This window comes from Corylus avellana, chromosome 2 (genome assembly GCF_965113065.1).
Source record: "Corylus avellana chromosome 2, dhCorAvel1.hap1.2, whole genome shotgun sequence".
NCBI lineage: Eukaryota > Viridiplantae > Streptophyta > Magnoliopsida > Fagales > Betulaceae > Corylus > Corylus avellana.
This window is the reverse complement of record NC_142491.1, coordinates 43,551,945-43,576,371: the sequence shown is the minus strand read 5'-3', so window position 1 is coordinate 43,576,371 and position 24,427 is coordinate 43,551,945. Positions and strand designations below refer to the sequence as shown.

Here is a 24,427-nt window from a genome sequence, read left to right as displayed (position 1 = left end):
ATGATGGATGGAAGTCGGAGCTTTGCCATGCATGATTTTCCATCAACAGTTTCAGGCATTATACATGATACCGCATCTTAGTGGACCCAATAGCCTTCAAGAATTACCATCACAAACATTATGTTTGGTTGAAATTTAGAAGGCAAGAAGTTAGGAGTCCCCAAAAGTTAGGAACATACATAATGAGTATACTAACACTTGAAATAAAAAAAAATACAAATTAAAATTAAAGGAAAATGGATGGATCAAATGAACAAACCAGGGAAATTCAAATTCACATCTTCTTCATCTAGTGTGAAGTGTATCATAAAACTCATCCTATTATTTACAGCATTCCGTTTTGAAGTTGGTAACTCAGAATATAAACATAACATCTACAAATGGGCATTCTTTGGCTAATCTGACCTAAAGCTGCTGAAAGTCCTCAGGAGTAATTTGACTACTCGACTTCTCATAACCTTGAGTCACAGAATTCAACATTTTTTGAGAACTGGAAGAAATTATTCACCCCGAAAGAAGTATGAAAGGTTAGATTTTTTTTTGCCTCCTAGTTCTTTTGGCAACCTGAAATAAGCAAAGCAAAACATCAAACACAACCACGCAGAATATTTTCGTCTGCAGTACGATAACCCAAAAAACGCAAAACAAAAATATCTGAAACTTCTGAAATCTAAATTGCAAGAGAGGCACATGTAGTGCAGAGGGAAATATCATGCTTGTATCATTAAAAGAGAGAGAGAGAGAGAGAGAGATGGCGACAGAAGAAAGAAAGAAAGAAGAAAAAAAAACAATGAAAAACAGTTTGAGTACCATAAAGAAGTAAATTTAAGATACTCCTATGCAACAACCATATATTGATCATTATTCCTATAATATCATTAGTCAAGTGATCTTGTCCCCTTCTGGGATCAGGCATCCTTTTCTAACTAAGTGATCTTGTCCCCTTCTGGGATCAAGCATCCTTTTCTAACTTCAAAAATTACTTTCTACACCTTAGTATCTATTCACAAATCAAATCCATAGATGTACAAAAAGCTAATAATGCATGTAGTAAGACAAAATTTTGATTAAAAAAAAAAAAAAGAAACACCAAATACAATTCTTTGAAGTTTTTCTTGTTCTTCCAAAATGGAAGTAACAACAACAACATTAATATTCTTCTATTAAAAGACTAAGGTTTTCACTTTTTTTGACAGCTTATTTATCAAAAAAAAAAAAAAAGATTAAGACCTAAAGCAAGGACCTCCTGTGATATTTTTAGCCTTGTTCCATTACATTTTGCAATTAAATTGCATGCAAATCTAGCAAGTGATCCTAAAATGACCTAACAAGATAGCATTTAAAATTACAAATTATTATAATCAGCCCTACATAAGCTGAAAGTACTCCCCAACAAACCCTAGTTTGCTTGGAACTCTTGAAATTATTGTGCTTGGAATGAAATTCCCTTTCTCATCGCACTGCTATTTAAATTATATGAGGATTTAATATTCGTCTTGCATCTTCATTTATGCCCCATATATTTTACCTTTCTTAAGACAAAACTATAAAATGAAAACCATGAGACCACCCATATATTAGGGCCTACCCACAGATCAGCATAGTTTCACCCAAAAAAAAAGAAAGAGAAAAAGAAAGAAAGAGAGAAAAGGAAAAACATCTCCCTTCTAGGAATACTTTTTTTTAATAAGTATATATTTAAAAACCAAAAAAAATGGAATAGTTTTTTTGATAAGTCTCATAAAAGGTCAAATTATGGGAAGAATCAAATTTCAAAACCTCTTTTTGGTCATTGACAAAATAAATATTAAGATAAAGAGGAAAAGAGTAGTAAGGCTTACAGCATTTTCATTCAGATTAATAACTTCTGATGCTGATGTATCTAGAGAAGCTTTCTGTCCCTTCTTTGCCTTTGCTGCACCCAGTTTATAGAATTTTATCCAAAAAATAATTGTATCAGCTGTGTGAAGGATTTTGAGCAACTTCTGATGCTCCCCCCCCAAAAAAAAAAAAAAAAATCTCTACAGAAAAATATACAGAAGCTAAATTCTTTCCTTGTGTTAGTCTGTGCATGCTTCAGGGATTTGACAGAGCATCTTAACAGAAAATTTATGGCATGTTTTTGATAGATTGGAGACGTAACATACCATATGAAAAAAAGTGAGGCAATTTATTAAAATAATGAAAACATAAATAAAATAGAGTTGAAGAAACATACAGCAAAAAAAAAAAAAAGGAAGTACTACTGTTTCAAATGTCAAAATCTGTCCTCGACACAAGTTGAATTCATAAGTAAACTAAATGGTATTCATTCAAATCCGATGAAAATTAGAAATGCAGCATGACTATCACACGAGTGATGATGATAAAGAAGAGTGCCAAAAAAAATAAATAATAACAAAAAAAAAAAAAGAACTTGCAATCTCTATTAGACAAATTTGAGGGACATTACCAGGAAGAAGAGTAGTTCTGTCAGAAAACTTTCGACATTCCTCAAATGGTGAGACTTTTTGCTGTTGGGTGGCAACATCTCCAATTGCGTCAACAGCTTTCTTTAGACCACTGTGAAAAAAATGCTCCCCACTATCACTGCAACATACCATGAGTCAGCTCATACTAAACCAAGTAGATTGAACGACATGTAAGCTTCACAGATCTAAATGGTTAAGTGTTAACAGCTTTCTTCTTGATACTTTACAAAAGGATGAACACCAATGTGCTTGAAAACAACATTAAATGTGCAACAATAAACATTATCCCACATGCCTGGGAATCTGCAATATCACTAGATTGTATCAGACATGCATTAGGAAGTCCTGATTAAATCTTTGATGTCTGTGGAAGAAAACACTTAATGAGCTCATTGAGACCTGTTTTTTTACTTTTTCTTTCTTTTATCATTAGGTAGATTCATACAAAGTTTATCCTCACTGATAGCCAATAATCTAGGACGAAAATGAAGAAAAGCTCAGTTAAGAATCATACTAGAATTCTTGGAGGGTCAAAGCTAGCATGAAAAAATTCCCCACTAAGTATGCATGTCTCAAGCCAAAAGTAGCACTTAAAAGATACGTCAAAAATTAAGTAATATAAAGTTCATTAGCACGCCCAACACAAACTTTATTTGAAACTCACCCGCACTGCAACTGAAAGGTGTTTGACTCGTCTGACAAGACAACCTCCTTGCAGGGAAAAGTCAACATAAGAAATACATAAGCCATATAATTAACAAGCAGAAACAATATTGAGGATACATTGCAACATTAGAGATAATATGAAAGGAAAAAGTAGCATTGTCAAAGCTGTATGAATGCAAATATCAGGTATAATCCATGGACATAAAAGAATATTAAACTAAGATTTAGGTTCTGGACTATCATATCAAATCAATGAAGGGTTTCTTTTTTTTTTTCTTTTTTCCTTTTTTTCATTATATACAATGGGATATTGCCATCTCTAGATTTTAGCAGATTGAATTTCAGGGTAGACTATGGAAAACTGTGTAAATGCAAATATCACGTATTGTATAATCCATGGACATAAAAGAATATTAAAAGGACTTGGTTTCTAGAAAATTACACCAAACCAATGATTTGTCATTATATAGAAAGGGGTATTGCCATCTCTAGCTTTTAGGAGATTGAATTTCAGCAGAGTATGTCCCTAAATAATCATTAAAAAAATTATGGTTTGCTTAATATGTTTGAAACTGCAAAGGTGGCAAGTAATTTGAATTAAGAAGATCCAACCAAATTCAATTATTTTAGGTACTATTTGTTTCTTATTAGCTTTGAATTTTTTTATAGAGTCAAACATATAGAAACCAAACTTGTTAGAGCATTCACATTGGTTTATGTATATTTTTATGCAAAATGACTAATCAAAACCCACTTTATCTAGTTCAGCTAATGAGTTTTAAAAGACACCATACATCCGATTATTTATTTTTTTATCTATATCATTTAATTTAATTTTTATTTTTTATAAGGATTATATTTTTCCTAAAGATCCTATTTTTCAACTTTTTGGAAAAAAGAGATGTGGAGAGAGAAATAGTATGAGAAAATTTTGGGAAAAGAGAGATATAGAAGATAAATAATAGGAGAAAATTTTGGGAAAAGAGAGATGTGGAGAGAGAAATAGAATATTAATGAGATGGATGTGTGAACAGTGCCCGCTACATGTAGCGTTGCCTGTTCACAAATGCAAAAAAATGTATTTTGCATTTGAAATGCATAATCCAATGTAGATGATTTTTTAGTGTTTTGCTTATCTATTTTAGATAAAAGTAAGAAATGGCTAAGCCATTGTGAGTGCTCTTATCCAGCCCTAAAATACAACCCACCAAATTATATCTCAGACTGAATTTCATTGAGTTGGAAAGAGAAATGTTCATCTAAATCCACTTGAGCTTTCAAATCCTGGAACTACACTATATTGCTTATGTGCCATGCCCAAGTCCATGTTTGCAAGCCCATCAAGGACGCATAGTAATTTGTTCTTACCCTTTCCACCAGCAGACCATTGCTTGTCGTCTCGCAGCTCTCAGTTTCCAGGCATAATACTTCAACCTCCCCACTATCATATGTGATCTAACAGTTAATAGAAGCATTAGGTCACAATCACTTAGGTCAAGTGGGAAATGGGAGAGAAGATAGTAAAAATAATTCATTTGACAAACAAATAAATGAGTCAGCCGCTAACACACTCATGATAGAGAAAAGGAAAAAAAAGGGGGGGGGGGGGGGGGGGGGGGGTGGAAAGAGGAGCTAATGCATGTAGGTTAAGTACCATAGCCAGTTCAACAACAATGACCGCAGACTAGATCACTTTTATTTATCTCTCAAACAGAAAACAACCTTTAAATATTGGAAGAAAAAAAAAGTAGTTGAAAGCGGTTCTCAAAATACAAAGAAGGTTTTTTATTTTTTTATCCTAAAATTTACTTTCCTACAGTATGAATGTGTGTGAAATCTGGTTTAAAATACTTTTGATTCAGGTTTTTTTTTTTTTTGGTAAATACAGGAGGATCAAGATACCGCTGTGTTGGGATATCTTATCCACCTCTCCAACAAGAGTTTAAGTGCAATCCTTTTTTTTTTTTTTTTTTAATCTCTCTCATCAGACCAATCTGCCTCTTTAGCTTCTTGTACTTGGAAGATATTTGTTAGAAATGGTAAGGGGCCAGGTTTAGGACTGGGGAAGCCTTCCCAAACTTGAACCCGTTAAAAAAACATGTATCACAAGCTTGATTAGATTTAGGAATCTTAATCCAACCCCATCCCACTTATAGTTGGGGAACCCAAACTTTTCCCGGTTACTAGTCCCATTTGTAGATATTACGTGCAGTCTTATCAGTAATTTTTCCACTTGTTCCATCAACAAATTCAGACTCATATGTAAATATCTTTCACCATATTCAGTTATGCTTCACAATTTGTCCCACCAACAAAAATAACATTTAACATATTGTCAGAAGTATCAACCATATTTCTCAATATATTTGTCAGGTAAAATCTTTTCTTCTTTTTTGCAAAAGAGATTGTATGAGGGGACAATATCAAGGAGAGTAAAATGACAGTAACAATTCCGCAAAATGAAAAGCAACAAGCCAAGACAAAACCAAATGTATTCCGGAGAGGAAGCTATCCATCAATTCAAATTGTGCATTTTTTTTTCTACTACCAAAAGTTGTTCCGTTTGGAAATGGAAACTATAATGTCCAGTTGCATAAGCATCTATTGACTTTCTCAGTATTGTTTTTGAGAATTACAACCGTCCACCAAGCATGAATAGAAACTGGAAAGTAAAAGACCAATATCGGTTGTATAGAACTACAAATGATATTCCAGAATTTCTCTCCCATAACCCAAATCATCACTGTCTATCAATTGAGATAACAACTTGATCCACCACCCAATTAAAGCCTCACACTTATTATCAGTTCCCGCACAATTCATCAAATAAGGTTACTTAGGATACTTATCAAGAATATGGTTACTTAGATGCAAAAATTCAGATGAGTCAAACAATTTCAAGCTGCATTCTTAAATTAAGTTCATACTTACATTGCAAGGGTCTTTGAGCTTCGCTCTGAGATAATTGGAAGGTTCAGCAATAATGCTGCTACTGTCCCTGAGATTTTCTTTGATAGGGGCATTTCTTTCTAGAATTTGAGTCGAAAGATGTGATTCAGCAAGGGAGGGTCTCAGGGTTACAGAATCACAAGAAGATGAAAGTAGTTCTTTCTCCATATTTTTTTCAAACTTTTTAGATGCACCATGTTGGTGATTGATAGTAGAACACTCACGCAATCCAACTGAATCAGAAGCAGTTGAAGAGATTGCCCGTTTTCGCCTATGTCCCACACTAACACACTGGCTCACATTTTTTTGGGTTTCTGTTCCAGTTGTGGACAAATCAAGTTGCTTGCCATGTGCCAACTTCAATGTGTTGTTCTTAATGATCTCGGACTGTGTGTCATCCTCTTGGCACTTCCGACCACGTTTAGGAAGAGAGCTAACAGGCTGAAACATGATCAGAAAAAGTTCCAACCAAAAAGATAACAAAGTCATTAGATTAATAATTAAATGAAGCATATAATCAAATCAGTAAAAGCCACCCTTTAGATACTTACCAGAGAGATACGAGATTTAAACCTGTGAATAATCTTCTCAAGAAAACAGTCATCAAAAGAGGACCGAGTAAGACATCCTGAATTTGCCTGCAGGCAATAAATATATTACACGTTATATAATGATTTACATGCAGTTAGTACCTTATTAAAATCTAAAGAACTGTCCTTCTCACTCTTCCCAACAGAACTTACTCGATATAATGATGATGGCAGCAAGATCAGTGCAGGGGCATGTGATGAAGAGACACCATTATGATTTAATGCTGTTACAAAGGAGTACCCAATGTCTGCTAAAATGTGCAGTTTCTGCATTTCAAAGAACACTATTTGTCGACATTAGTTAAAACATAAAGCAAAGATTAAAAAAAAAAAAAGGAAGAGATCCTCTAAGATACACAACTTTTTTATTTTATAAGTAATTATAAACAATTTGTTAGAAAAACGTGAAAAGGAGTCAAAAAGAATACAGATGTACACAAGAGAATCTGTGATACACAATTCTTACTGGAGTATTTTGAGCATCAACAGCATCCTCAGCTTTCTTAATAGCACGAAAAATACTGAGCAGAAGTAAGCGAGCATCATTAACAAGATCCCTGTCCCCATCAACAACACTGACTAATGCCTCCAGTAAATGAAAAAGTGGACTGCATATAGAAAATATACAAAGCAACATCACCATAATTGATAACTACAGTCTAAGTCAGTACTTGGTAAACTGTACTAAAAGAAAAATTAGATTCAGGAATAACTCTTTCTTTTTTGTATGTGTATACTCAGGAAGGAATAACTTACCTGCAAAACTGGGCATAGAGTTCTTCATCCTTACAGTTTTCGTGAGGGAAGCCTGTATCGTGAGCAAGGAGATATATCAAGAATACCACTATATATGCCGGATAATCGGTGATTGATCCTCCTTGCGCAGCAGAAGCTTGACGGATTCTCGCTTCTCGACTATATTCCTTAATAAATTCTGCCATATATTTAAATGCCTAAAATGAACAGAGTCAGCATCTATTATTTATACAGAAAATCAGAAGAAAACTGTTATATGCACTCTTAATGTACACTCTTTGACATGGCAATGAAAATCATCATGGGATTTGGATGGATTACCGTCCAACGGTGATTTCCAGTGCCACGTCAGGCAGTGAGGACTGACGAGTGCATATAGCATTTCTCAAATCAGAAATATAATAACTGTATGGATGCAAGAAAATAACATACGTTATCCTGCAGATCTTTGAGGCGATCCGATGTGGCCAATGCAAAAGCACATGCATATCTACTAGGAATAGCATGCTCCTTCAATAGCTTGTGTGTCTTATCGAGAAATATTCTCCGAACAAAAACAGAAGAGTCCTGGAATTTGAAAGAAGAAAATAAATCTCACCAAAAAAGAGTATAACAACAATAAATTTAAAGAATAATAATTGAATTAGATAAAAATAGCTGGATCTAAAAGATGCACAATTTTAATTTTTCAGGGAAGATGAAAAAGCTTAGGACTACTAGCTTCACCTGATGGGTGATGGCAGTTAACTGTAGATTTTGGACTCATTCATAAAATAATTATTTTTAAAAGAACCTTTGAATGCCGCATTCCATTGGCAGAAAAATTGATGTTTTAAGAATGTATTTCTACAATTAAAAGGACTAATAATGGTGTGGAATCTATGGAGGGAAGGAAATGATAGAAATTTTGAAGGTTGAAAACATGCAACGACAAGATATGGAGGTGAACCTTCTTCTTCACCACACATGAAGTGAAGGGTGAGTCTCCAACTGGAGGGAGTATCATATTATAGTAATAGTACTGGACAATAAGGAAAATGCTAAAATTACTGATAATGCCATTTGATATGGAATGAGCTTGAAAACAGGCTCATGTTAAACTTTTCATCCATTGCGAAATTCAAATTACATTTGAAAGCCTTTGAAAACTATGATTGAAAAAAATTCTGTTTTCGGTATCTGCCTGAGGCCCGCATACCTTTGCCATTAAAATTGTAAAGCAAAAAATCTCTGGTGAAATATGCAAATCCCATCTTTTGGAAAGCTGCAGAACAGACTTCGCAGCAGCTAATCTGATGTGAGCCTTATCACTTTCACTGTATTACACAATAACCAGAAGCAAATGAGCATATAAAAAGCTCACTTATATATAGGATAAGCAAGTTTACAGAAGATTCTAACCCAGCAAAGGAAATACTGATTTCGAAAAGACAACATAAATATGGAAAAGTGCAGCCTCTTTAGATTGTTTCGTGTGTTTTTACTACTGATATACTAAAATAACATGCACAGTCAGTGTCTGGAACAGAAATAATCTTGGATCTGCCCCTGTTTACATAAAAGGAGCCACAAGGAACGAGAGATCAATTACCTTCATCATCTTGCATGACTGGAGAGATACATCTTTAAGGTCAAAAAATTGAGGCCAAAAATTGAAATTTCCAAGTCAAAACGATAATGGTTGAAATTCCAAAAATAAATTAAAGAAAATGCTCATGTACTTAGGGATGCATTTACGCTTTTAATGATATTTGCCTATTACTTATCAGGAGAAAAAAAAAGGCATAACACTCCCAGAACAGAGTGTTTCCCACTACAGTATATGCCTAAGTATCAATTCTAGGATTGCCACAGCATGAAAGCAAAGAAAAGAAATCAGTAGAAAAGAAAGTTGTTAAGCCTTAGGTGGAGTTACCAGAATCATCATAATGCATTTGGAAAAGGTGAATTTTATGACTTTTACAACAAGTCATGGACAAATGACAGCAACCCTTCAGCAATAAAAGTTATACTACTTCACAAACTTTCTTTTATCGTAAATAACTTGCTAAAATCATCCTTCTTGAGCGCCATCTTAGATTAGGCTGTAACTTTGTTCCTAATTTCTCTTCCTCTAATCTTATGGATCTTGTTACTTTCTAGATTTTCAACCCCAATAGGGTGGTTGCTTATCTTGTATACTTTTCATGTCCCTGAGCTTTTCTTTCTAATAAATTATTATTCATCAAAAAAGGGCTTGAATTACAAGAAGACACAATTCCCTAAAAGACTAACAGCAAGCAAGCACTGACAATTACAGTAAAGAAAATTGAAAAGATTTGGAAAAGCAGATATCAGTTAAACCACTCCTACAAGGGATGCATAAACACTTCATAGATAGACAAACTTCATGATGATACTTATCATCCAACCCCTTCAAAATCTCTAATACTTGCAGTTAAGAAAATTCTAACAAAATTTAGAAAAGGAAGTACCAAAAAGTTAGCATTATTATGATGAAAGGTATTCATACCTTTGCACCAACATGGAAAGTACTCTATCAAGTTTAAGGGAAAAAGAAATACACAACGAAAAAGGAGCTTGTCATTTTATAAATGCAGAATGAGTAGTATAAGGAGCCAACGGTCTTAAGCAGAAAAGGCATCTCTTCCTCCCATAAAACAAGGATATAGGATAAGGTCACAACTTCAATCCAGAATGGGTGAATGAATTATATTTACCTATCAAAAAAACAAAAAAAAAAAAAAAAAGAACAAAAGAGGAAACACATAATGAAGAAAAGAAAGGAAAAAAAATCTGAAGAAAGATAAACATAAAAAGAAAATAGAACACACCCCCAACATTAAGATGCATGAATTTCTTCTATTAACTAAAACCCCTCTTAGCCAAAAATATGCCTCCATATTAACTGATTGCAGAATCCTATTAGGATGCACATAGAAAAGTTTAAAGCAAAGATTTAACAGCTTTCATTTTTTCCTTATCAATTTAGTTTTGGTCCAGGAGATCCTGATTGGTTTTTCAATAGAGAAGTTAAGGCATGAATCAACCTCCAGGTGGAGAATATCAATAATGAAGATTTAAATATAGTTATATAGCTATTAAGTCGATGATATATGAAAGGAGGGAAATTGCAAATCAAAGTTGTGGCATCCAAAGTCACCATTAATTTTATATCTCATACCATGAGATGATACCATCAAAAGCACCACCCTTTTGCAGCATTTTTGACAAAATGTCCAATACTTCATTAATTTTCCTTCTGACATGAGTTGCCCGATGTGGCAAAAAACTCTTGATAAGTGTTTTCAGCCCATAAATCTGCAAATGACACAAAAATAAAACATGAGTAATTTACAAGGAAAGAACAATTTGCAGACGGTTATCAGAAGTTTGAAAATCATCACTAGAAGCTTAGAACCCTTGTTGGGTTGAACTTTGAACCCATCTCTAATGCATCTACCATCTTTCATATGAATGACCTGAGATTTTAAATTTTCTAAGAATTTTCCAAGCTTGAGAATTAGTCTGAAATCTAATTCTTTTTTTTTTTTTTTTTGATAAGTAAAAAAAATTAATACACAATAAAATAGTCGGTTAATGATACCAATCATTTTTACTTTTTTATTTTTTCTAGTGTGCTACCAATAATTTTAATGATATGTGTCGATTACTTATCAAAAAATAATAATAATTCTAGCTACTTGTCAATCAAGCTTCCTACAAACAATGAAATGTCTGGAAGCAACAACCTTAGACCAAAGGCTTAATCCAAATACCCACATATGGTGACAAAAAACTAACAAAAATGCCCTCTTAATATTCAACAGGATATAAATTTTATCCAGCAACTAATGCTTCTCAAACACAGCAAACTTCAACACTATGACAACTTATGAATAAATCCCCAATCTTGTCATCTCACCACTCTTCTAAGCCAGATAATTCTATATGGTTGTGCAGCACAATCCAAATTTTCACTCATTTCCACCACTAGACACTTCATCTCCTGTTTCATGGACACTTGGACAGTAAAAAGACCAAACATTCATTGTATAAACCAACTCCAAATTGAAAGAAATTTTTTTTTGATAAGTAAACAGATATTTTCTATACTCGAACTCTTTCACCCATTCTAACTTACCAAGCAATTTAAGATTGTACTCCAAATTGAAAGAAATGGTCACATTAACAACTGAAACTAAACCAAATATTCAAATAAAACTCCCTTCTCCACAACCTACCTTCAATTTGCAAGAATTACTACAGCCAGAAGTATCATTAAATGAATTAATTAGATCATCTGATGCATCCACCTACACACAAAAAGTTTACACTACTTAGAAAACAGTTTCCTATGATCACATAAAGTAGATGACACAGAAGTACTAAACAAGTAAACCACATTACAGCTCAATAAATTACTTGAAAAATTTTCTCATTAATGTATGATGAGATCTCTCCATCTTGAGCCTCAAATGTCGAAACAGAGTATTGTGCAATGCAGCTTAAAGACTGCAATACTGTTGGGATGTTTCGCCTACTATGCAGAGAATCCACAAGTTCCTGGACAGATGTATCGAACTTAGTTTATTTGTCACTACTGAGAAGCTGTTACCATTATCAGGAAAAATCAAAATCATGGATGGCTATGAATTTAATAATAACATACAGACAACATTATTTATGGCTTCTATTTTGACTATGGAGCATGAACTTCAAATTCAGAAAAGCAACCTCAGGATAGATTATTCATAATAAGATGAATATCTTATATGTGCAAAAAACCATACGTATGACATTCACTTAGAAGAAGAAAAGACGGAGGAAACATATGACATTCACCTTTGAACTCTTATAAAGATCAAACAAAACATTTCATGTCCATTGATATATTTCATCAATAGAAGCAAAAAGAAAAGCTTTCGAGGCATATTAGTCAAAAGTAGAGAAACCAAACTCATTTTCATATGATGTTATTTCTGCAGTAAGGAAGATCTTGACAGTGGACAATCCTCGAAAAAAGGATATAATCAGGGATTGGTTTTGTGTGCATACGGATAGTAGAAAAACAGTAGATCATCTCTTTACTTGACTGTTGGTGGCAAGAGAACTTTGGTCGCAAGCTTTTTCTCTTTTTGTGGGTGATGCGATGGATGGTTGTGGATTTTTTTAGCTTTTTGGTAAGAAAAATGGTCATTCTAAGAGTAGTAAAATTCGGAATTCCATTGTGTTTTACAAGGATAATTCAGAGATAGTCGGACTTCTGAAGGGGTTGAAGTAGCATTGATCTTTTAAAATTGCAGATTGTAATTTGTTAGGAATTGCACTAGTTACTTCCTGTGTACTGAAACATGCTCCTTCTTAAAAAAATGAATCTTTACTCATCAAACCAAAAATAAAAAAATAAAAAAAGATATATAAAATTTTATATCACTTGTAGCTCCAAAATATTGAGATAAGTATACCTTGCATAATTCTGAAAAGAAGAATTGCTCAGAAACACCAGCTAATGCCGCAATTGCAGCAACAGCAATTTTGGCCTGCATGCGACTTCCCTCAAGACATACTCTCTCCAAGATGGGATATATATCACTACAAAAGGCAAAAACATTGTGGCTACGCCAATAAAAAACCCAACTGAAACAGAAACAATAATAAACCAAAAAAAAATCCTTAGATTTTAAAAGTGAAAAAAAAAAAAAACAAAACAAAACAAAACAAAACAAAACAAAACAAACAAACAAACAAAGAAGAGAAAAATATTAAAGATGAAATCCCCCAAATCACCATAAGAAAACAATTGCAGTGACTCAAAGAAACATGCTATAAATATACATCCCCAACAATATATAGCCATCAGTCTAGGTAGATTCAAGATTTTATCCAGGATACAAATTTAGCAATGAAACAAATATTCAATTTGAAGTGGGAAATGCATCTTAAGTACAAGAACCATATGCCCACCATCCACATAGAAGAGGTGAAGAGAAATAAGTCTTCTAGAACTTTACTACATCACTGTTGTAAAAGGAATAATGATTACTTCAGAAGCATAAACAAAGTACAAGAGTAGTAAGCCTAACTTCCATAGTATGTATATTGAAGCTAGGAAGGGGAAGGTGCATTTTAGAAAGTTACTCCATTACACTCTTCATAACCAGAACAAATGGCTTATATGCACTGGATTGATATTGAGAAAAAATGGCTTAGCTTCAAAAAAATGTTTAAGAAGAAAAGGCGACCCTTTTTCCAGAAATAGCACACTGAACCTCTTCTAATGTTTTCAAATGGAGGCACCAAAATGTTCGAGTGAAGGGGAAGGATCGGATCCAATTAAGAGTAATCCATTTTAAGGCATGTCTGAATTTAAATGATCACATTTAAGCAGAGAAAAAAAAAATCCCCCACTATAAGTCTCCTCTTAATCATTAATCTCATTGTATACAGAGTATCACCACAAGCATAAAGCAAAAAGAATTACCTGAGTTTGACAGATGTATGAGGACCTGCTTTTGCTAACACCTCAATCAGCTTGTCACTGATTTGGTTATTCTTCTCTATCAACATTTGAAGTTGCACCTCCGAACCTCTTAGGAGTGAGGGGTAAATGCTAATGATAGCCTAAGTCAGGTGAGATGGCAATGATTTAAGTAAATGGTATATACAATAAACAATTGTAAAGTTTATAACTATGGATGGAACCTTGCATTAATAAAGATTGCAAACTTATCCTAACAAAACATGAAAAACCAACCCTGAGAGAAAGATTCAATCAAACAACTATTTCTCCACCATATTTTTTCTTTCTTTTTTTCTTTTCTTTTTTTATTTTTTATTTTTATTTTTTTGATATGTCTTTTTTTCTTGATCATTCTCCTCTAACGCACTAAAAAATGAATAAGGTGAAATTTAATTACAAATAAATTTTTGCCAAGTAATATTCAACAAGTATTGAGGAATACCACACCTTTTCATCAGCCACACAAGATATCAGTTTAAGTTGATTGAGTTAATGCCACCAATAGGCAACAAAAGCTGTGCCACAACCATATATTCTGAGGCACAAGATAATTCCTCAGGTCACAGCCTCAATTGACCAGGCTCACAACCAAAGGTGTGGGACACTTATGTATGAATCATACGTTTACAAAAGCAGTGCCCACAACTATATAATGTGAAGCACAAGGATAGTTCCTCAAGCCAAAGCTTTAAGGGAACAGACCCACACCCGAAGCTGTGGGAAACTTATAAATCATATATTTGATGCCTGTTATCCCTAGTGCAGCCAGCTATCACTCATTGAGCAGTCAGACTACTCTGATCTAAGTTTTCGCTTTAGATGTTATCTCTCTTCTAAATCAGTGTGGATTGTAGATGACTCGTACAATCAGTTCTTTGCTGTATCCATTTGTTTATCTCTTACTAGTTTAAAATCATCCATTTTGTGCAGCCTTGAAAAAAAAAAAAAAAAAAAAGGAGTTAGTTCCTATCCACTTAACAACAATGTTTTCTTACCAGAAGAAGGTTGGCAGAAGAAGCCTCCAAGAGCTTGTTTCCAGATCTGTTACTGGAAAGATAATCTAGAATACATTGGATGTGCTCCGAACCAAATATGTTATACGAGCATTTTGAGGAGAGTGAACACAAAAACTCATACTGTGGATCTCTACCACCCATTGTTTTCAAAAATTTATCCTGAAAAAAAAAAAGTAACATACAGTAAGTACAGAGTATTTGAACAAATAAGAAAATCGATGCAGGATTACTAATTAACTCTTCCAAAAAGAAGAGATTTGAGCAACTTCCTATACCATATTTATAAAACATACAGATGAAAAAGTTTCTTTCCCTTTTTTCTTGGCCAGAAGCAGAATTAACCAATAAAGAGGTCAACCATTGAGTTATGCCAGATCATGAGTAGTCAAACCAAAATTAAAATATGCTTCACCAACATAACACAACTCCCAACCACAACTGCATAGAATAAGATGATAAGCGACCAAACAAACTGAAAATATGGTTTTATTAAATATGCACAAACAAACAAATACATTGGTTTCTTTTATAGACCTCAAAAGGCAGTATCAGTTATCATAGCTCCGATTTAAGGGAGCACAGGAAACAGGCAGCATAGGATGCAAAGCAAGATGTGAAGCAAACCAACTCCATGAATATCCAAGCGAAGACAATTAGTGCTATTATCATTGTCATAAAAGCTCCCCTGCCAAAGATAATGACATGAGACATACAGCTAGCAGAACTTCCAGATGCAGAAAGTTTTGGCTTCACTATGTGAAAATTCGTATGAATCCATATTTGTCAGAAAATAATTTGTTTCCCATTAGTTTGAGCATAAGAATAGAAATAGGAATACATGCCATATATAGTAGGTCTCAACAGACTTTCATGAGATAAAAACAAGTAAAAATAAGGTTCCATGTCATTAGTAGAAAAGCAAACCAAACAAAGGTTACTTTGCAAAATGGATCACTACTCACTGATTATAGATCCTGGACCATAAATGAATGGTCATTCTGGAAGTGTTTCTGCAAATCCAATCCTCATTATGTGGGACAATAAACACTTATTCCTCCAATATTAGTTATTTGCTTGTTTGTCTACAACCAAATAAAAAAAGAGAAGAAAAAAAAAAAAGGGAGCATATGTTCCCTATTTTCTAATTTCTCCACGCCAGAACATTTGATGTAAGTTGGAACTTTTCTTTTGCTTCCCAAACCCCAAAGAAAGTAACAAATCACAGCGGTAATCTAAAAGTTAATCTTATTTCATACTTCAAATTCACAAGATTAAAAAAAATAATAAAAAATAAAAAAATCTGCATCAAATTAGAAAGTTTCCATTAACATATTCTTTCCTAAAAATAAAAGGCAAGCAACATAAACAAGTTCGATGGAGATACACTTGCTCAATATCTTTCTTATAACAAAAATATAACACATGATTTTAAAAACCGGAATGGACCTGGCAGTTGGACCATTCAAGGGTGACACATTGCCTACAATGGGCAAAACCCTTACTATTCAAAAGATTACCCAAACCTGCTGGGCCAAAGGTCCAAACGCACACTTGTCGGACCATTCGCAGGTTGCACAGTTCAACCCCCCCCCCCGGGGACACGCATGACCTTTGCCTTCCAATAACCAGCCCCCTCTCATCTTCATGTTCTTTATGAATTTCAAATATTCACAGAACTGCCATGGACTTAATCAACTTCCAATATTTTTTTTTATCAAACTTTGCTAATTTTTACATACAAAATCTGTTTATTTCTAATTTCTAATCATTTTATAATTTTATTAAATACTAATTATCGCAATCCAACTATGGTCCAATCAACAATCGACCCCTAAACCTTAAACCTCTTCACTTTTCCGGTTCTCTCAACATTCTGGTTTTTAAAACATTGACAAAAAATGCTATAGATGAAAGAAACACAAAATAATACTAACCACTAAAATATCAGTAACTTAGCTGATCCAATAGAAGCATTTGAAACACATCCAATATGACAACTTTAATGCACTCAGAGACAAAAGAAACTTCAAGAATGCAAGAAAAGGCGATAGATGGCATCCTCAAATAATAAGAAAGGCATAAAGTAAACTCACTCTGGTGGTCTGAGCATCTCTAACTTTCAGTTCGTCCAATAATGATGCCAGAGTCTTGAAAGTGTTATTATCTTTCATTTGGTTCAATTTATGAAAGGAGTCTTCTGCTTTGGAAGGATCTGGGAAAAATGCAGCCATTTTCATAATCGAAGCTTTAATTTTATTCTGTATCTCTTCTGAACTATTCTCCTGCACATGTATTCCAAGTGCTTCAATAATTCAAAGCTATTTTTTTTTTTTATGAGTAATAATTCAACACTATATTATAAACAAGAAGCACAAAGCTGTGTCTCAAACAGGCTGACACCCCTCTGATTCTTACGCAATCAACTCCAATCGTTAGAAACTAAAAAATTCAAAAAAAAAAAAAAAAAAAAAAAAGGAACTAGACAATAAGCTCTAAAACTCAGAACCATAGAATGAAATGTTTTGCATGTCTAAAGCCAAGGCTTGTATGCAGTATTAATCACATGGACAATGATACACACCAAAATACACTGTAATTTGGTCTGGTAATACGGCTGTACAGATAACAATAACAAACTTGACTAATCTATTATTATTGGGGAATTGAAACTGCAGAATTAGGCATAGCCAAACTGTCTAATTCTACAAAATCACTAAATCTAAAGTCAAAGCATCATATAAAAATTGTGTAGTAAACAAACTTGAAGCATGTATGCCTTCAGTTGCTTGTTAGAGCAATGTTTAAGAAGTAAGATGGCGATAAACCATGCAAATCATTTTTCCATTGACTAATTATGAGCTATAGTTAGCAACTTGGACATCCAAGAACTGTACCTTATCTTTTTTTCGTAGGGCCAAATAAATTTGCAACTCTTTTTGCAACCTGAAAACAAACAAACCTTGTAAATAGTCTCATTCTTCACCAAGAACCATAGCAGCATGTTAGTACTGATACCTTCTCTTCTGGGATAAGATAGAGCTAAATGCCTTCACATGAAGAGGGGTGAAAAGAGAAAACAAGTGGATCCAATGTCTTGTCCTCTCCTCAACTGAAAGAAGTGCTGGAAATAAATCCTCCGCAAGTACAAGCTCCATGTTTTGGGACCTGAAGAATATTAATAATTTTTACACCTGATATATAATTACAGCATTTGGTTCAACAAGCCATAAGGTCTAAACAAACATACCTGAACTCCTTGCAATCTTTATCATAGCACAGCATCAAAATCTTACATGGAATCTGTTCGAAGTGATCACTTATTGTCATGTGGCCTTCAGAACATTTGTTACAGTAATTTTGATATACTTCCACCAACTTATGTAAGGCCTTCTTTCTCACAGATACCTGAATAAAGAAAAGGCATTATGTGAGTGTCAAAAACTGTATTCAAGCAAAGGATAAAAAATAAAAATAAAATAAAAAAAGCTTTCTGCAGTAAAAGTACCTTCTTATCCCGAAGTCTTTCAGTAGCTTGAGATATTAATTTCGGGGAAACAAATTTCAAGTTAGATTGGGCAAGATCACAGGCCACAATCACTGCCTGTGTTCTCACTCTATCATCAAAATCTAACAATCGATCTTCGATGGCAGCTGCTCAGTTAATTAGCATTCAAAAATGAGATATGTAAACTATATCCAAAAGACTGCAGAATCAGGAGACATGCCACATAAGACGCACGAGTTTGATTGCTCGTTACTTACTGAGAACTTCATGTGATTCTGACCCTGAGGGATTGGCCATGTAGAAAGCCTTAACACATTGTAGAGCACTAACTCTAACTTCCACAGATTTATCAGAGAATCTTTTCAAGAACTCTACAAAAAGATCATGGTAGTCTTGGGCAACACGCTGTTTGGGAAGTGCAAGAAGTTTTCCAATTAAATTAACAGCTTTTATTCGGACATCAACCTGATCAGTCTGCAAATAAAACCAAGCGATTGATAAGTATAAAACGTGAACTAAAAGTAGAAGGCATATTATATGATAAACTCACCATCTGAAGAAAAACAGAGATGACCAATGGCCCATCATAGAGGGGGAGAGAGGTCATACCAGTAATTCGTGTGTCAAGTTTGGAATGATAGCAAGAAGCATCTGAGGAGCACACTGGAAAAGTTCAAAAATAATTTCATGGTAAAATTCTTTGAGCTCATTCTCTACAGCATCCCTATCCAGAATACAAGCTGTTAAAAACCCACAAACATAGGGCTCAAGCTTTTCTGCACAATTTTGGATGATAGAAACAGCAAGCTTATAAGAAGCAGAAGGTACACCCTGTAAAGCATACAAGGGACATAAAAGCATTAAGGTGGAAGTGAAGTAAGACTTTAAAATCCAACAGTGGCTCATGAAATAGCATACATGTATACAATAAAAACAAAAGCATCGCATAATAAGTGAAAATACAATTTTCAACATTTTCCTGGTATTCCTCGTTCTATCATGGCCTCTATGAGGCACTCCCATAGGAAATGTGAGATTTAAATATAGATGCCATGTTAAAGCAACCAGCCCTTTAAACTAAATGGAAAAAATAAACAAAACTGACAAGAAATATGTTAAACAATATAAATTCTACTGACGATATAGTATTATTGAGTAGCTATAAAAATAAAATAATTAAAAAGAAGAAAAAATTAAAAATTAATTAATTAAATAAAAGATATCTCCCAAGGGCTGAAAAAGATTTCTTACCCTTACATTTAGGAAAAATCTACTTCCTGGTTTCATAGATGTAGTTGCTGGATATTAAACGCAAATCTTACTCATTGAGAAGGCATTTAAGATTGTATCAGGAAACAATCAAAGCTAAACCTCAAATTTAAAAAGAGAGGAGGTCGTGGATTTTTCCCTTTGGATATGAAGCATAAACTCATCAATAAGATGGGGAAGATGCAGAGTATGTTGCAGCATCCAACCTTAGTGTGAGAAGCAGAACCAGAAAAGTAACAAAATAGAATATAGGAACCTCTAGACCAATAACGGCTAGTAAAGTTCTCTCAATATTTCTCTCCCAATTGACCTTTTTGCTAAGAAAATGGCTTCAAGATTCTCATATCAATGTCTCCATGCAAGAAAAAACATATAGAATAGTAGTCAATAAATAATCTATAAAATGGCAAGCATCACATCTCCAAAAACTCCTATTCTTCTCCTAGGCTACTCAGGCACTTGCAAAGAATATCCCTCCACTCTCAGCTCTCAAACTAAAAGAAACTGCTTCCTGAAGACTTCAAGATGCTAAGTAGCTGCTTCCATAAATCCCAATTGCTCCAGTTAATTCAAAATTTTAAAAGGAGACAACCATCAAAGGTATGTGTCAAAAACCAGCAGGGAGAGTTTTCCAAACTTCAATGTGAAATAAGATAACTCTGGGTACAAGAAGCTGCTTCCATGTCCTAAGAATGAGCAAGGAAGATGGCCCTTTTAAGAACCCTAGGAAACTAAAACTCATCAGGGAGCAAACTGTTTGCTTTATCCCACAAAGAAGCAATACACTTCTATGTATTTTAGTAAATTATAGATTGAAGTAGATGATTTGATTCACCACCAAGTGTTTGACCTACATAGGCATTTCCCTCTCCTACTAGGAACATGGAAGGCTATATTTGTCACTAGTGTGAATTTGATGATAAAAGCCATGCATCAGACACATTTATAAACAGCAAAGATCCGATATTGAGAACACCAAAAAAAAAGTTCCTTTGCCACCAAAACTGAACTTGCTAATAAATTGCATTATAGGAAACAGGCAAATATTCACTGCACAAAGCACATTTTGTCTCAGTCCAATAATGCATTACAAAACAACTTCTCAACTTAAACTGTGCTAAGGAAAATACTTCTTATTGAGTTGTCTAAAGTCTAATAACATCAAAGAAGCCCAGTTTAATATATAAAAAATTAAAAATTAAAATACAGCCACAACAACATGAATCCAAAACAAACACAATCCGCTTACCTTTCCCTCCTTTACAAGATTTCGCATAATCATATCCAAAACTGTCTGAGAAGTTTCCTCGTTTAGAATATGTGTCATTATAGACATAATATGATTAATCAAACTCTGCTGGTGATTTTCCCTATATTTAAGAAAAAAGGAATGCATTATTATTGATATCATCAAAATTAAGCAATAACATATGCTCAAATCCAAAATAACAAATTAGTGTTCAACTACTTTATTTTTACAGTTAACTAGCATTTAACTAAAATAAATAAAAAGTACATTAAAATCTATCTATAATGAATGCAATAGATGTATCATTTTGAATACATTACTCTTGACCATCAAAACTGCAAATAATGCAATTAGGTAGGTTCTTTATGTTTGAACTGTGTGACAAGAGTTCCAATAAGCATTTATTATAAGGAGGCTCATATTTTTATGATATTATGTATCAAAAAGGTTTCACACACACACACACACACACATATATATAAGAGAGAGAGAGAGAATCTTGACCTAACAACCGAGAAAAAAATATTGAACATCTCAAGAACTAGATCGTTGCAGTCAATATCCAGCATTATAACACAACATTTACATTGTGCAACAGTCTCTAATATTTTAACTCTTCTTGAAAAGAATGGGCTTGCAGTATCAGCTAGCTCAGAAAAGGTGCCAACAATGAGCTTAAAAATGTCCTGAAATGAATAAATTGAGGTAACTTGCCTTAATCAGTATACAGAAAGTAAAATCTCACATAGGTATTAACACATGCACAAAATACACACAGTGAGACTAAAGAAGAAATAAAATGCTAGCTATACATTTATCAATTAAGTACTTGTTACCCTAAGATATTTGTCTTCGAAAGGTGGTTCAGGTGCCATGACCCGAAATATTTCACTGATGCAGATGGCCACTAGAAGTCTAACTTCCTTATCTTTATGCTGAAGAAGGCTCTGTACAATTGCTTTGCTCAAGGGCTTTATGGCTACTTCTAGCTTTTTGGTAGCTTCTAACTTTTTGGCAGCTTCATGCGATGAAGGCTGTTCTATTTCTGACAAAGCATTTGCAACTTGCTGCAAAGGAAAAATACCAAACAACTACAGCAAATGAGACTATTTTTCTGCCAGGAAAAGTTCAGCAATATTAAATCAAAAAATGAAATGCACATATTATAAACTGACATCAAAAGAAATGTGAAACCTCCGAACGATGAAGAGAACTAAAAAGTGAGGGCATACAGTAAGTACATAGAACGATCCTGGAAACCACCTCTCTGCCTAGCCACCAAAAACTAAACAGAAATAAAAAGGAACAAATAGATAAACCCACAATGTGGCCTTCCAATTTATGTTGAGGCGGCCACTTACGAAACTGAAACTCCTCACAAGTTTGAGACACACAGATGACAGAAACAAACATAACCTCCCGGATCAGGCAAAGTCTATGTTGCACACGGCACACACACCAGACCCTGACTCAATATACATGGGAATACCAAATACAACAAAAAAACAAAGCAAGGGTACATGGATACCATAACACTCCAAGTCTCTACTCATCTTCCTTTTTATTTCTATAATTTCTATTGCAAAACACCCATGCCTCAACATCTCAATCACGTGTTTGACACACACTGATCTGCTGTATGTGAGCTATGCTTACAACTTAGAACTATTACCAAAACCTTGCGCTCATTCCCAAATTAACCAGAAATTCATTGGCAAATCCTTCCATAAGACGATTTCATCATATGAAAAAGGGTTCAATTACAACTCCATGCTTCTAAAGCCAAAACCAGCACCGATTTTGCTCTCAAAAGCAAGAAAAGTCGAAATATCAGCAAGTAAACAGTGGCATGGTCAATCTAACGCAAACAAAATCCACACCGAACAATTTCGCATATACACTGTTTGTATGTACACACAGATAGCAATAACGGCTTACCTTGAGCGACTTGAGTATGGAATCCTTGCTGGAGCGAGTTTGGCGGCCGAGTTGGCAACCGATTTCGGAGACGAGTTGCAAGGCGGACTCGGCCATTGAGGGGATGAGAGCCGTGGAAACCCTAGTTCTGTGATGGAGTAGAGAATTGGGAGTGAGGGTTTTGGCGGTTCGAAATGTGCAGTTCGCTCCAACGCGAACAGTACGCTGAGATCCTAGTGCAGCAAAAGGGGGTTGGTTTGGAGCGAGGACCTCCCGCTCTTGGTGGGCGTGAAAACCACGCTCCTTCTTTGCAACATGGTGGGCCAGATCCAACGGCTCATATTTTTGGCACGTCACCAACAGCAAATTGACGGGCCCAATTTGTCAGCCCCACGGCCCATCACGAACTCGACAACTTCAAACCCAGTGCTCAGATATGGAAGCGACTCTCTCAACACTGAGTGCCGAAATGGAGTTCGCGAACAGAGTGGTGAGCGCGGCGATTAAAGCGACGAACAACAACGCGGTAATCAACGTGGGTTTGGTGGGGTCGTTCGTGGTGCTGGCCGTGAGATCGTTGAACCAGCAGAGAGACATCGAGGCCCTGGAGGCCCAGAAGGACTCGCTTACCCATTCCAACAAGGCAGTGAAGAAGGCGATGTGGGAGTGGAAGCAACAGCTCTTCGCTGAAGCCTCCTCCACTGAATCCGCTCTCGTCCCACTCACCAGGCTCAAAGCCATCTACGGGGAAGCCGTAGAGCCCCAAATAGGTAGTCTCTCTAGCTCTTTCTCTTTCTTTATGCATAGGTGTTCTTCAATTCTGAATACCTTTTTTTTTTTTTTCTTGAGAGTGATTATAAGTTTTGATGCATGATTATAAGTTTTCCTATAACGGCTTTTACTTTTTATGGATTTGCCAGAGGATGCATTGAAGGAAGATGCAAAATCGTCTGCCTCAAATTTTGTAGTCTGAAGCTGGTTTTTCTAGTTCTCGAGGATGCAAGCATTTCAGACACATTGATTGCTGACGAGCGAAGCTGTTCCTGGGAGACGAAAAGCGAATTGATTTTGCATTGTTCTTCGTTTAATTGGTATGTAGACCAACGATAGCTCGGAATTTCCCTTTAAAAAAACACTATGGTTAGTTCTGTAAAATCCATTACTTTAGAAGGAAAGCAAAATAAACAAGCTGCTAGGGTTTGTGTTTTGTTAGCCTCATTGTGTTATTTCAGTTCCTGTAAAAACAATCATTTTACAAGATGAAAGAGTTAAGCTGAACCTCTGTTTGTTGAGAGGACTTCTTCCCTTATAGTTTATTCTGTTACATTATTACCATGGACGTTGACCTGATTGTGAAAATAGATAATTATATGTTATTTCTTCTATACTGAAGCTGAAATGCAAGAGACTGCGTAGCCAGCCATTCATAGATGGTATGATTTTCCCCTCGGTCCCTTTGTTGGCCTCTTGCTCTCATCAGGCATTAAAAATGTCCTATGAACCTCTGTTGAAAAAA

General features: G+C 34.8%; 2 protein-coding genes across 4 annotated transcripts; one reads left to right on the top strand and one right to left on the bottom strand.

Annotated features, from left to right (window-relative positions):
• Positions 1 to 108: 108 nt before the first annotated feature.
• On the bottom strand, positions 109 to 23,205 carry LOC132168070 (ARM repeat superfamily protein). Of its 3 annotated transcripts, none has more exons than XM_059579141.2 (29): positions 22,933 to 23,204; positions 21,831 to 22,061; positions 21,499 to 21,680; positions 20,995 to 21,115; positions 19,086 to 19,307; positions 18,734 to 18,950; positions 18,477 to 18,622; positions 18,219 to 18,376; positions 17,987 to 18,136; positions 17,866 to 17,914; positions 17,065 to 17,253; positions 14,951 to 15,130; positions 13,917 to 14,056; positions 12,901 to 13,027; positions 11,858 to 11,998; positions 11,677 to 11,748; positions 10,617 to 10,753; positions 8,631 to 8,748; positions 7,865 to 7,999; positions 7,433 to 7,629; positions 7,143 to 7,284; positions 6,830 to 6,943; positions 6,638 to 6,724; positions 6,069 to 6,527; positions 4,506 to 4,592; positions 3,136 to 3,179; positions 2,453 to 2,589; positions 1,842 to 1,915; positions 109 to 564 (listed from the first exon to the last, which is right to left on the bottom strand). In XM_059579141.2, the coding sequence occupies exons 1-29, from the start codon at positions 23,026 to 23,028 to the stop codon at positions 529 to 531; spliced, it is 4,188 nt and encodes a 1,395-aa protein (XP_059435124.1). In that variant the 5' UTR covers positions 23,029 to 23,204; the 3' UTR covers positions 109 to 528. The 3 variants fall into 3 exon arrangements, with proteins under 3 accessions (XP_059435124.1, XP_059435126.1, XP_059435125.1); XM_059579143.2 differs by having other exon boundaries at positions 3,136 to 3,182; positions 22,933 to 23,203; XM_059579142.2 differs by lacking the exon at positions 4,506 to 4,592 and having other exon boundaries at positions 3,136 to 3,182; positions 22,933 to 23,205.
• A 124-nt stretch (positions 23,206 to 23,329) lies between these two features.
• LOC132168071 (uncharacterized) lies at positions 23,330 to 24,203 on the top strand. The gene is made up of 2 exons (XM_059579145.2): positions 23,330 to 23,681; positions 23,832 to 24,203. The coding sequence occupies exons 1-2, from the start codon at positions 23,348 to 23,350 to the stop codon at positions 23,882 to 23,884; spliced, it is 387 nt and encodes a 128-aa protein (XP_059435128.2). The 5' UTR covers positions 23,330 to 23,347; the 3' UTR covers positions 23,885 to 24,203.
• The last annotated feature ends 224 nt before the right edge of the window (positions 24,204 to 24,427 follow it).

Excerpts from the sequence above, each read along its gene's own strand:
- LOC132168070 (XM_059579143.2), bottom strand. The coding sequence starts at position 23,028 with ATGGCCGAGTCCGCCTTGCAACTCGTCTCCGAAATCGGTTGCCAACTC. Across the intron at positions 18,951-19,085 it reads ACTTGACACACGAATTACTG|ACTGATCAGGTTGATGTCCG; the intron begins GTATGACCTCTC and ends TTTTATTTGCAG. Across the intron at positions 565-1,841 it reads TTAATCTGAATGAAAATGCT|GTTGCCAAAAGAACTAGGAG; the intron begins GTAAGCCTTACT and ends TGCTTATTTCAG.
- LOC132168071 (XM_059579145.2), top strand. The coding sequence starts at position 23,348 with ATGGAAGCGACTCTCTCAACACTGAGTGCCGAAATGGAGTTCGCGAAC. Across the intron at positions 23,682-23,831 it reads AGCCGTAGAGCCCCAAATAG|AGGATGCATTGAAGGAAGAT; the intron begins GTAGTCTCTCTA and ends TGGATTTGCCAG.